This window comes from Gastrolobium bilobum, unplaced genomic scaffold (genome assembly GCF_033153095.1).
Source record: "Gastrolobium bilobum isolate Gb01-03AN ecotype WA unplaced genomic scaffold, APGP_CSIRO_Gbil_v1 utg50901, whole genome shotgun sequence".
Lineage (NCBI taxonomy): Eukaryota > Viridiplantae > Streptophyta > Magnoliopsida > Fabales > Fabaceae > Gastrolobium > Gastrolobium bilobum.
Genome location: NW_026896780.1, coordinates 44,972 through 57,914, shown reverse-complemented (window position 1 = coordinate 57,914; position 12,943 = coordinate 44,972). Strand labels below are relative to the sequence as shown.

At 34.2% G+C, this 12,943-nt stretch overlaps 1 protein-coding gene across 1 annotated transcript; it reads left to right on the top strand.

Moving 5' to 3' along the window:
- Nucleotides 1-7,416: 7,416 nt before the first annotated feature.
- Nucleotides 7,417-12,703, top strand: LOC133301959 (ABSCISIC ACID-INSENSITIVE 5-like protein 2). Its single transcript, XM_061501671.1, has 4 exons — nucleotides 7,417-7,586; nucleotides 8,620-9,604; nucleotides 9,704-9,775; nucleotides 12,405-12,703. The coding sequence occupies exons 2-4, from the start codon at nucleotides 8,792-8,794 to the stop codon at nucleotides 12,483-12,485; spliced, it is 966 nt and encodes a 321-aa protein (XP_061357655.1). The 5' UTR covers nucleotides 7,417-7,586; nucleotides 8,620-8,791; the 3' UTR covers nucleotides 12,486-12,703.
- Nucleotides 12,704-12,943: the final 240 nt, after the last annotated feature.

Below are 12,943 nucleotides of genomic sequence, written 5' to 3'. Positions count from 1 at the left end.
GTGCAATCGTACCGCGGTATTTTTACCCGATAAAAACATTATTCACTGAATTTTCTGAAACTTGCCTATCCACTCAATTTTTTGTTCTGAATCCATTTCCAGGGTTATTTTTTTCATCTGAGACCTTCTACTCAATTTTTACCTTCATAGGGTTGTGTGTTTGGCTATTTACCGTTTTACCATTTCTTTGTATTTTAGTCTAATTTTCAGGATTTTCACTAATCCATCCCTTTAATTCTCATTTAATATATTAATACATGATTTATAAATGTGAGGTGTTATACTATGCACAAGGAAATATCGTCTTATGCCTCATAAAAGGAAACACTGTCTTGTGTGGCAGACAAACATAAATACATAAACATGCAACATCTAACAAATTATTTTCAACATACCATATCAAACTACCACCCACCCTCGGAGTTTGGTGGAACAAACGGGAGATTAACCCCAAGGATCGAAAGCTTACCTGTCAAGAACTATCCTCCAATGCACTCCTTGTATCCACAAGGTCACAACCACAATCTCTCACAATATTACAACCTATTCCAAATACGTGAAGACAATCAGTACATATATACTAGTCTACCACGTTCAATTTTCAAGACTACACATAAAGACACCTACACTTGATTTTGAGTCCAATTTATCAAAGTGTCCTAAATGGCGATTTCATAATTTTTTCTTTTACGGGAACCAATCCCAAGCATGTTTAACAAATGGACTCACCTGCAAATCACCCTCCAACTACGCATACCATTGAATTTTTGAAATTGACATATAGCCAAAAATCATGATTTTCTGTAGTGAGGTATACGGTGATTTTATTTTTGTCTTTCATCAAGAAGCAATCCTAAGCATATTTAACAAATGAAGCTATATCTAAATCACTCTCTAATTATCCATACCATCAAATCCCAATTTATACAACCCTATATCATGCATTTTCTCCAAAAATACAAGAGGATGTTAGAGTAATTACCTTGGGTGTCTCAATCTACCAAATGGAAGATAAACAAGCTTCCAAGCCAAGCAATATACCTTTTCCAGCCCTAAATCCGAAAATTGGTCCTTGAAAATATGTTTCCCTCTCATTCAAATGTAGCTACCAAGTTGAATGGATGAGGAAGAGGAAGGAGAACAAGATGGAGAGAAGGAATGAGAGTGATTTCTTTTGATTTCCTTAAGGGTTGATTGAAATAAAATGGAAGAAAACAAAAGAGCTTTCCTTCGTTTGAGAGACAAGGAACGCCGACAGGAGAGCAAGGAAATAAGAGAGAGAATCGTGTTCTTTTCCTTTTAAGTGAGTTTAAATAATCCAAGTAGGTATAAGTTTATCTATCCTGCTCACTTAACTCTCATTCTAACTTTACACATTGGTTCATAATATTTTTATGGTAATATTTACCATTTTACTTTTTACTTTCAGGTAACTTTGTCTACCCACATTTTTACCCCTTAACTGTCATTTTAACTCATTTTCACCAAATGTGACTTTATTTCTTTTTCTTCTACTTTCCTTATAATTATTCTTAATATTATGATTAAAATCATTAATTCATAATTAAATCCAAAACTACATGTGAGGTTTATTATAATAAGTAAGTTTTCGGACCTTGGAATTTATCCCTTTATTGTTCTACCAAGCCTGTGTGGGTTTTGGTTTACATGGTTTGTGCAATGAATTGTAATATGATGCATGATACATGTTGCTTGTTGTGTGGTATAAGATGGTTTCCTTACACAAGTTTATGGCAAGATGGCTTCCTTGCATAATTCATAAAATATGTTGCATGATAGCGTAATGCATACACAGGTATGTTGTAGGATGGTTTCCCTACGTAATTCATACATTGTTCTCTGGCCATTAGAATTATTGTCTTGAGCGTCCTGTCAACAATATGTTTATTAGGAGGGATGGCTAGGACACTGTCATTTGTATTTTATGGACGGTGTGAGGAGAACCGGCAAAACGGGCTCGGCTCGGCGGCCCAACCTGCCAAACGGGGCGGGGCGGGCAGAGTTTTTCAACACATCCCAAAAGTGGAGTGGGGCGGGGCAGGCTCATTTTTTGGCGGGTTGATGGAGGGCATAAGCGGGCCGAGGCGGATCAGTGTAAAATAGGCTCGGGCTGGCGGGGCAAGGCGGGTTGAGTTTTTCAGCCCACTTTCAAAAGCGAGGCGGGGCAGGCTGACTCATTTTTTGGCGGGTTGATGGCGGGGTGGGGCCACCCCGCCCACTTTGACACCTCTAGGTGTGAGCACTAGCAAGAATATTATTTAGTTATTGCACATTTTGTATGTATGCATATATTATGTATTATCCTATTTATTGATGTATTCCTAAAGTGAACTTTGGGATGGAGGAATCCTCCAAGGACCCCTAGTTTACTAAGATATTTATCTCACCCCACGTTTCGGGGACCTCTTTCAGGTACTGGCACTGATGGTGCAGGAGCGTCTATTGGCAGGAAGCCAATGTAGATTGTGTTTTAATATATGTTGCTGCTGTTATTGGTTGTTGTCTATGTATTGATATCATAGATTATGTTTACAGTATGCTATTTTGGGATAACTGTTGTATCACATTTATATGTAGTCTTGTATGAGAACATGTAATGTTGATGCATAGAGGGACTTAGCCTATGATCATGGTTGTATTGTATATTCTTGTGGTTCAATTATGCAATGACATTGATCATAATTATTTAGTAATACGTAAGTTCCATTTGATGTATTTTGTAAGCATTTGTATGCTTGGGAACATTGATGAAATGTAATCATGGATTATATGTTGATATGATGAAAGGGCTCTTAAGCCTATTTTGGATGTGGTGAGGCCTATTGTATATGTATATTATGCATAACCTTATTGCTAGGGTATGTGAAACATGCAAGAAATGAAGGTGTAATGCATGCTAAGATAAGAAGTAAATAACTTGGTAACCAAACAACATGAATAGGTTAACTTGTGAAGCAATAAAGGGGCATAATTGAATGTATAATATGGATATTAGAGCTACCATGTTTGTTGGGCACTGGTTAGCCATTCCAATTCGATTAGGTACCTTAACCTATGGAGGTTTCTTGGGAAAGAAGCATCCTATATAAGCAAAACCATTTTTGTTGTTGTCCTGGGGTGTTAAAACGCTGGAATAGGGGAAGAGAGGGGTTGGCCATTGGTGGTTGGCTTTAAAACGTTGAAGTCGAGCCTTTTAATGTGCTACTGTTGTTAAAATGCTGAGATAGGGCATTTTAATATGGCCATCTGCGAAAAGCTATTGGGCTGCCCCTTGGCGTTAAAACATTGAGAACGGATGTTTTAACGCTAGGCTTTTCATACATTGAGGTTTGTATAATGAAATGAGCTTAACTTGAGCTACGGTACTCCAATTTGGGTGAGATTTGGACCTATATGTAGCTAACACATAGGGATATAAGTCTATAAAACATTAAGCCATTGGCTTAGTGGATTAATAACAGTTTCATTTTGAATTTGTTGCTCATTTTTCAAAAGTATAGTTTGAGGTCGTTGGCTTACGACAGATGTATCTTGAGCTATATAGATCCAACTGAGACTTAAATAAATATTCAGAATCTTTTTCATCTTCAAAATTAAAAGATAAAAGGATGTTTGATTAGTTATCTCACTGATAGATGTTGATAGTGATAGCAATGATGATATTAGTCTTGATGATGGATGAATAGGATAATAATTGTTTTGCACTTTAGTTACTTATGTATTTTGCTGATTGAATCTATTTTGGAATTTGGATTTAGATAATATTAATTATATTATATATTTTAAATTATTTTTTTTGTATCTTACGATTCGATATGATTCACAATACACGATGCAAAAAACTAACCAAACGATACACGATACATATTGCGATTCAACATTCTTGATAGAGTTTATATCTATCCTTAAGTGGCATACTATACTTTATTGATTTTAACTATTTAATGTAAAAATTACCCACTGATGGACTTCCAACTTGCTATGTTTTAATAATCAAATTGAGCATCAAATTGATCTAAATATAATCAAAAAGATATAAGAATTGTGATTAAAGTGTTATTGTATCCTCAGTAGTATTTTCATAAGAAATTCTTGTGTTTTATATGGATTTTAACCCATTGAAAGAAGATCAAGTTGGAGAGCTCAAGAGGTAGAGAGAAAGAGCAATTAATGGAACCAGATGAGCTGGCTCTAAAAGATGAATTCTCTGTTTCTTCGCACTTTAAGCACCAACTAGGTGCTAGAAGCACTAGCCCCACTATTGGTTTCTCTGTCCTTCTCGCTGGTAGCACCAACACCACGATTTCTTTGCTTCTCTGCGCTACAAGTGCAGGCTTAGCGTCCCAACTAGATGAAAGCTACTGTTTCATGGCGCTAGAAGCACCAGGTTGGCACTACTAGCGCCAGGAAGACATCCAGGTTGAAATCTGAAATTTAAATTATGCTGACGAGGATGTCATTGAGGATTCCTTGGGATTTTAAAAGATATTGTCTCCTCAATACAAAAGGGGAGTTTTGAGAAACAAAAAAAAAATTATTCGACCAGAGGGAAAGAAAGCACGAAGAATTCTAGAGCTTGGAGATCAAGAAAGAAGATGGAAGGAAGACCAAAGCGTCATCGTGGAGATCAACCGACAACTATCTATTAGTGATTTCTTCTAGTTTCTTCCTTTCTATCTTATTTTTGGTTAAGCCAGCTATGTCTGGCTAATTTCTTTTGTAGTTAGGGTTACGAATTCAACGTGAACCTTTATGTGATTGAATTTTTTTTAATAAAATATGTCCCCAAATGTTGTGTGTTTATTTTGAATTACTTGATCAATTCTTGTATGACTTGATCAAAAGGGATAAAGAGGGTTAAGTTCTAATTAGAAATAATTTGGATCTTAATTTGGACTAAGATAAACACCAATTTTTGCATGTTCTAGACATAGGCTTGTAGGAATTGCAAATGTGTGAGATTCATCTTACGTAAAGCTTAATCTAAAAAGGGTTTATAAGCAATTAGGATTCTAATTAAGTTAAAAGGTTAAATAACTAAGATATTAAGATTTAACAAATTATCACTTAGATGATGAATCATTTGGTAACAATGGGGTTTGAAATTTATTGAATTAAGTTAAACCATTTAAGAGGTATCAGAGATGAAGTAAACCCTAATTGTGCGTCCATTCTTGATTTCCAAATTGTCTTTTAATTATTTTCTTCAATTGCTATCTTTAATCAATTTTTGATCAATTATTAATTGTGTGCGCAAACAACTTTTGAATTGTTTAACTTAGAAAAAAATAGTGAATTATTGCTTGTAATTAGTCCTCGTCAGAATGATACTCACTCTTCACTTTATTACTTAGAAATGAGCGGTACACTTGCCATGTTCGCAACACCGACTAATAAATATTTAATAACTTACATAAGTTATAAGAGATATAAGTATTATTATGTAGAAGGGAACTACAATAACTTTTTGCAAATAAGATTTTATGAATTTAAAATATTTATTATGGAATCAACAAGCAAGAGTAATGTCCATACCTTTAAAGTACTTCAATTAATAAAGATACTAGATACAAAATGAAAGAGAACATAACATTAAATCTTGTCATATGATCACAAAGATTTAGGCCTAATCACATATGGTTGAGTCTAGTCTAAAAAAGTGCTTTGGCAGGATCTCCTACTTTATCATGTGGGATTGTATCTCTAATGTTGTTGTAGTATGATTTGATCTAGAACAAGAGAGGTGAATACTTGCATGGCACTCTGACACTCAAATAAGTATTTAAGTATATGGGAAGAAAATAACCATATGTAAGCTTTAGGTTTCTCCTTTTATAGTAGCAACAACTGCCTCAATATGGTAGTATGATTAGCATATCTCTGATTGGTTGATTCAAGTGGCTTTGGTAGGGTATGACACCTAGACTTGACTAGAATCTTGTGTATATCCTTGAACCACTGGTTATTATGGAGGCTTATGAGTTTTGTGTTGCTGGGAACTTAGTGATTTCCTTGTGAGATTGCGTGTAATGTTACTAATGTGTTTCCTTATGGATTAAGTGTGGGATTGCGTGTATACGTTACTAATGTGTTTCCTTATGGATTAAGTTTTTACTTTGGGTTTTATCTTGGGTTGTTATTAGACTTGACCTTCTATGTAGTTTAATATAGTTCTGGATCAGTTCCCTAAGCCTGTTGCTCATTTCTCTTAATGAGGAGCGAAATATATTATTGTCATGAGATCTTATTTTGCTAGATCCATCCACGTGTAATGTTGTGGTAAAAAGTAAAAAGTTTAGATTACTATATACTTTAAGGATTGAATATCTTTCATATTGCATGAGATAAGATTATTTCCTGTATACATATAAAAATTATATGGCTCATATTTATCTTTTCTCGTTATTCTCTTTATATGACTCTATATGAGCCTCACAAATTTTTATATTTGTAGGCTATGAAGCACCGACACTTCAAAGACCTTGACGTGTAGTGTTTGACACTCTCCGACATTTCGACACTCTCTGATACTCCAACACGCATTGTAGAAACTCAAAAAATGGTTCAAAGGTTGCATTGCGTTGCGTTTTTAGTTTCAACTAATAGATTCGTTGGATTACGATTATAATTTTATTGAGTTTAATATAAATATTTGGGATATCTTACGTTTCTTTGCAAAATTAATAGGTATTATAAGTTTAACTTTATTTTTTTGTTAAATTATTGAATATTAATATAATATATACTACATAAATAAAAAATATTATTTAATATCACAACGTGTTCTAACGTGTTAAAATCTAACAATTTTTAGAATTAACGTGTCGAAGTGTCGTATCGTGTCGTGTCACGTGTCCTGTGTCGATATAGATGTACATAGTTTGTAAGAGATAATTTTATCTGCTATAACATAACACACGTCAAATTCATACATTAATTAGTAACTGTCACCTCGTGAAGGAATTAATTAGACTTTGAATTGTCAATTTTAATAATATTGGTTCTTACCGTGTCTTAATCATGCATGCTTAGCATTCGACGGCCGTACATCTTACATTACTTTTTTTTCTTGCGAAATCTTCTATTAAGACTCACGTCAAGCCAAAAAAAAAGGATTTTTTTTTTATAATTTAACATATTACGAGTTGCTTGTTCGAAATAAAATAAATATTAAGTTCTACTCACCAAAACATGATAACTCATTAATCATTAAGTGTACAAAATTCAGACAAAAAATAAATATTTTTTTTTAAAGTATAAAGTGATCCCCAATTTATTTATTTATTGCATAAAAATTGTGCAATTGCCATTTGGTTGGGCTTTTCGCTCTTTCTCGTACCTCTGTATTTCTTTATTTGTCTCTCTCTCTCTCTCTCTCTCTCTCGCTAACTCACCTTGGATTTTCTTTCTGCGACCAAGCACTATACATTTGTACACACCAACAAACAAACTTGTTTTATGAATCTTTGTCAAACGCTTCTGTTGATTCTCTGTCAAAAACTCATTGCTTCAATCACTCACTCAACACTTTCAGATCGGTGTCTCTCTTGGACAAATTGACAAAGGTTTTTATTTTTTTATGCAATTTTATTCCTTACAGCACACTCTTTCGTTTTCATGTGTTCTTTCTCTTTAAATTTGGAGTTTTTATCACTGCATGTGGAAAACAAATACTGGGTTGTGTTGGGTTTGATCTCATCCTTTGCTTTTTGAGATATTTTTAGGATATTTCTTTGGTTTTTCAACTGTGACACTGAATTGCTTGCATGCAAATGGGTCTTCGCGCAAGTTGTTTATTAAAATTATTTGTTCTGAATTCTGGTTTTTTTTTTTTTCCTTCTTTATTATCGTCTGTTTCTGAATTGATCTTCTTGTGATGAATTTGTCTCCCTTATGTGCTTTTCATTTTGTTGTTCATGGGAAAATGGGTCCTGATATTTTGATCAATTTTATTTTTTTCGATGAACTTTCAAAGGGAATTTGTGTGTTTTGAATGTTCGGTTTTGGGTTTCGATGGAAATTTAATTAATGTGGCTGTGTCTTTTAAGCTTGCATGCAAGGGATCAGAGTTCTAATAACCCTTTTTGAAGTAATCTGGTGAGAAATGGAAAAATTTTCTTTTTTATTTAGTCTCTACGAATTGTACCTGTAAGGTTTCTAGAAATTCAGTGAATTGTGAGTCTGACATTTTCACTAGGTTTTATTTGCTTTTCTCCCTAGAATTTGTCCTCTGTTTCAAGATCATTTATGAACTTAATTTTATTACTTTCTTTAGGTCTTCATTTTTTTGTTAGGTTTTCATTTTTTTTTTTAAATTCATTTTGTAAGTGGGCAAAGCAGGCTAACAATACTGTCTCTGTCTTTTTGGTTCAACTTTTTGAAGGAAATGAAATGTATCCTGCCTCTAAATTACATCTCTTATTTATTTTTCTTGGACTGGTTTGAATTTTGAATTATAGATTTAAAATTATTATTCTCAAAGGAAATTGCAACTCTGAACCTACATGCCTACATGATATAATGTTTTACCAAAGAAGTGAAAAAAAATTCTGGCTTCCCTTCAATTGACAGTTTCCTTTTGTGCTGGGATGCATGCAGGGCTTGTAGGTTATTGTATTCAGATGATCTCCACAAAATTAGTGATTATGAATTCTTCATTTGTCAGCTTCTAATTTTCTGGGGAAGGGTTGGAGTTTTGGATCAGGTGCTTTCAGTCTTGTAAAGTTGAGTGGGAGATATGGAGTGAATTGTTAACAGTAATAATTGGTAAATGGGGATCCAAACTATGGGGTCTCAAGGTGGTGGAGATAGTAATGGAAAACGGTCACAACTCCAACCTCTAGTGCGGCAAAACTCAATGTACAGTCTCACACTTGATGAGGTTCAGAATCAATTAGGTGATTTAGGGAAGCCGCTAAGTAGTATGAACCTTGATGAGCTTCTAAAAAATGTATGGACTGTCGAGGCAAGCCAGTCCATGGGTATTGACATTGAGGACAGGGCACAAGCTAGTCAAGCTGCTTTGCAGCGTCAGGCTAGTCTGTCATTGACTGGTGCACTAAGCAAGAAGACTGTCGATGAGGTTTGGAGAGATATCCAACAAAAGAAAAATAGTGACGAGAAGAAGTCTCGAGAGAGACAGCCTACTTTGGGAGAGATGACATTGGAGGATTTCTTGGTGAAAGCAGGTGTTGTTGCAGAAGCATCTTCTAATAGAAAGAATACTGGTATTATAGCTGGGGTTGATTCAAATGTAGCAGTACCACAGTTTCCTCCGCAAGGCCAGTGGATACAGTATCAACAACCATATCAGCATCCACAACAAAGTTTAATGGGGATTTATATGCCTAGCCAGGGTATAGCACAGCCATTGCACATGGGACCTGGTGCTTCATTGGATGTTCCCTTTGCAGATAGTCAGGTGGCATTGCCTTCACCTCTGATGGGAACAGTGTCAGATACACAGACACCTGGAAGAAAAAGGAGCACCCCAGAGGACATGATGGAGAAGACTGTTGAGAGGAGGCAGAAGAGGATGATCAAGAATCGGGAATCTGCTGCCCGTTCAAGAGCAAGGAAACAGGTTATCTTTCTCTTTCTTTATTTTGAGTGTCATGGTATCTGAGTCCTTATTCTTTAATTAGTTTTTCCCCATAACTCGAATGATAAATATTATAAACAGGCATACACAAATGAATTGGAGAATAAAGTCTCGCGCCTGGAAGAGGAAAATGAAATGCTGAGGAAACGAAAGGTTAGATTCTGATTTTAAGTTCTAGTTTAATTTCTTCAAGTATGTTTTACTGTTAATTCAAATTCCTGAATGTACCTTCAGTTTTCAGATTGAGTAGTTTCTTCTTTTGTGGAGTATATTTTCAGAATAAGATAGGAGGCAATCTTAGTTTCAATTATTATATAGGAAACTCTGCACATTATATTTTTTAGTCAATACCTGAATTAACATTAAGTACATGGAAATTTTAGCTAACCTTGAGATATATGTTCCCCAACTTCCTTGTGCATACTTATGCTCACAATTCAAAGTGTGGTGCAATAGTTGTATTTGTTTCTTACATGGCTTGGGAATTCAATCTGATGTTTGGACGCTATTATCAGTTTTTTTAACTGCATGAGTTTGTAATCCATTGTTGTGTATGGTTATGGTAGCAGACAACTCCTAATTTACCCTTTGGAGAAACCTCATTGAAGTTAATGGAAAAGGAAATTCGATACACAGAAAACTTGCTCATTCTTTGATTTTGCTGGGAGGAAATAAGGGGTATGGGGAAAGAAAGGTTTCTCCTTTGTTTTAATACAAGTCCTTTATCTTTTGAGGTTATAATGGGGGAAATATACTTTTCCTTTCATCAATTTTTCTTTTATTTTTTAGTTTTCATTCTTATTGTTAAATGTGTAGATGCATCTCAATTCATTTTAAACATGTTTTATTGATCTCAACCCCTTCCAAAAGATTAAACAAAGAAGATCGGTGTGGATACCTCGATATAATTCTTGGCAGAAGCTGGATGTGATCTACGTCTTAAAGATCGTTAACATTGATATTTTGACTGGCAGGATGGTATAATCACATGATTGTTAGATTTTTTTCCCATTTTCATTCAAGACAAAAGGCGTTTCTTTCACCCCCAGTTTTGCATTATCCTTCTTTTTTAGTATTTTTGTTGAAACAACTTATTTCTGTAGACTGTGATGCACAATGTTATTACGGATATCATTTATGCATACTCTCTAGGTTGACTCTCAGCAGGCTATCATTATAATATTCAATTATGATATTTCTTGATTTAGAGTCTGATCAATTTTCATTTGTAATTGGTAAATCAAGTATTGGTATGAATTTTCTCTACTTATGTTGTTGAAGTCTGGCATAATTTGTCATATGAGCATACCACAATTAGCAAGCATGCTTATCTTTGTGAACTAAATAATTTTGTAATGTATAGTGGCTTTCGTTAATTGCATTTCTGTTACACACAATATAAATTTAAGTTATTATGGCAAATCATTTATCCAGCCTTTTGAGTTTGTGTTACTTGGGTTGTTGAAGTTGGGAGCTCCTTTTGACTCATAATTGATTCCGGTAGATTGGAATGAAATAGGAATGATGCGCATTGATCAACTTGATATCCTTGATACACTTAGTAAAGATTAGTTAATGCATTTGAAAACTTACTTCTAAAATTACATTTTTTTCCTCATCTTTTTTGTTTTATGGGTAAAATCCTTTATGGATGATACCTGAGCTGTGCGATGTTATATATCGTGATATTGTTATTGAGTTTGAGGAGATTTTAATTTCTGTCTTTTTACTCATTAAGATTAACTGTTTTTATGTAGTTAGACATTTCAACTCTTTAGTGGCTATAAACATTAATTCATGGAACAATAAAAATTAACCTCCTTTAGAAGAGAAAATGAAGGATGAAGGTTGGAAAGGGCTTCTTTTAATTGAGCTTCGTATGGAGGTATCACAAGCAAATCTTATGACATGAATGAACTTCGTTGAATCATTACAAAATCAGCATTGCTGTCTTGATGTCATTTATTAGGGATACATCTCTCTTATTGTCACTGCTCTGGTTTGTACAGATATATTAATATTTGTTCAGGTAAATGATTGAGTCAGGTTTAATTTTGTAATAAATAAAGAAAAATGAACATGTAAAGTCTGAATGACACAACTCTTGGATTATTCCCCAACGAAAATATTACAATAAATCTCACTAAGGGGTTTATAAAAAAGAAAGGGCAGCCTATAAAGGGTCAGACACATTGTTTCACTAAGGGGTTTATGAATTTACAAAATTTGCCTCTCATGTAAATACCTTATCTCATGACATTATAGCTACATAGGAGCACCATGAATTGTTACCCAACACAGTTATTGCTTTAATGCAGTGGTGTTTCATATCTTGAACTAACACTCCTCGGAATTTCTGCTGCTTCATGTAGTTTCATTTATTGGGTATTGAGTGATGTGGACTTTGATTTACTGGCTTAACATTTCTTGCTCCTAATAAGTGCTTCTTCCAGCTGCACTATGCAAAATCTGGTTGCATGTATTGAGATTTGTGTCCATGATCCTTTTTACATGTTAAGAACATGGGAACAAAGATATCTTTACTTCTCTTTCAAACATTCTTACTTTGTTGTTTCATATATATTATTATTGGGAAAGTTCTGTTTACAAATTTTTTTTTTACAAACTTACAAATTACACTATGTCTGACCGATAATACTCTACTCAAGAGTGTATTACCGGTCAGACATAGTGTAGTTTGTAAACAAAAAGTTTGTAAATATAACCTTCCCCATTATTATTAGACTAGTTCTAGTTATTAATGTTTCTCCTCAACTTGCAGGAGCTAGATAAGATGTTGCAATGTGCACCACCTCCAGAACCTAAATATCAACTTCGCCGAATAGCATCAGCTCCATTCTGAGATCTGTACCTATAAGTAGAGGTTTGTAGATATGAGCATCAAGGAATGCTCCTTCTAGTTTACTATGAGGTTAACACCTGCCTTCTAGTATCTCAGGAATAGCTATGTGATGCATTTAAATCCAATGGCTTTGTTTTACTAGTCATTAGGTTCTTTGTAACTAACTCCTCTGAAATCCTTCCGTAAAAGTTTATGGACAATTCTGTAGTTTTACATTATATAGCCTTTTTAATCATGAGTTGAGTTTACTTCGGCCTCTTGGGCTTAACCATTTTTGAAATCATGGCAAAATAAGGCCACTCTTAAGATGCATTGCTGATATGAACATGTATTATCAAACCCTAATTTCTATAAATTATTGGTCTAGTATAAACAAATTCTTAATTGTATATATTTAATAATTAATTAAAATAATATGAAATGACCCCAATACCAAAATGGTAAAGGAACATGATGTA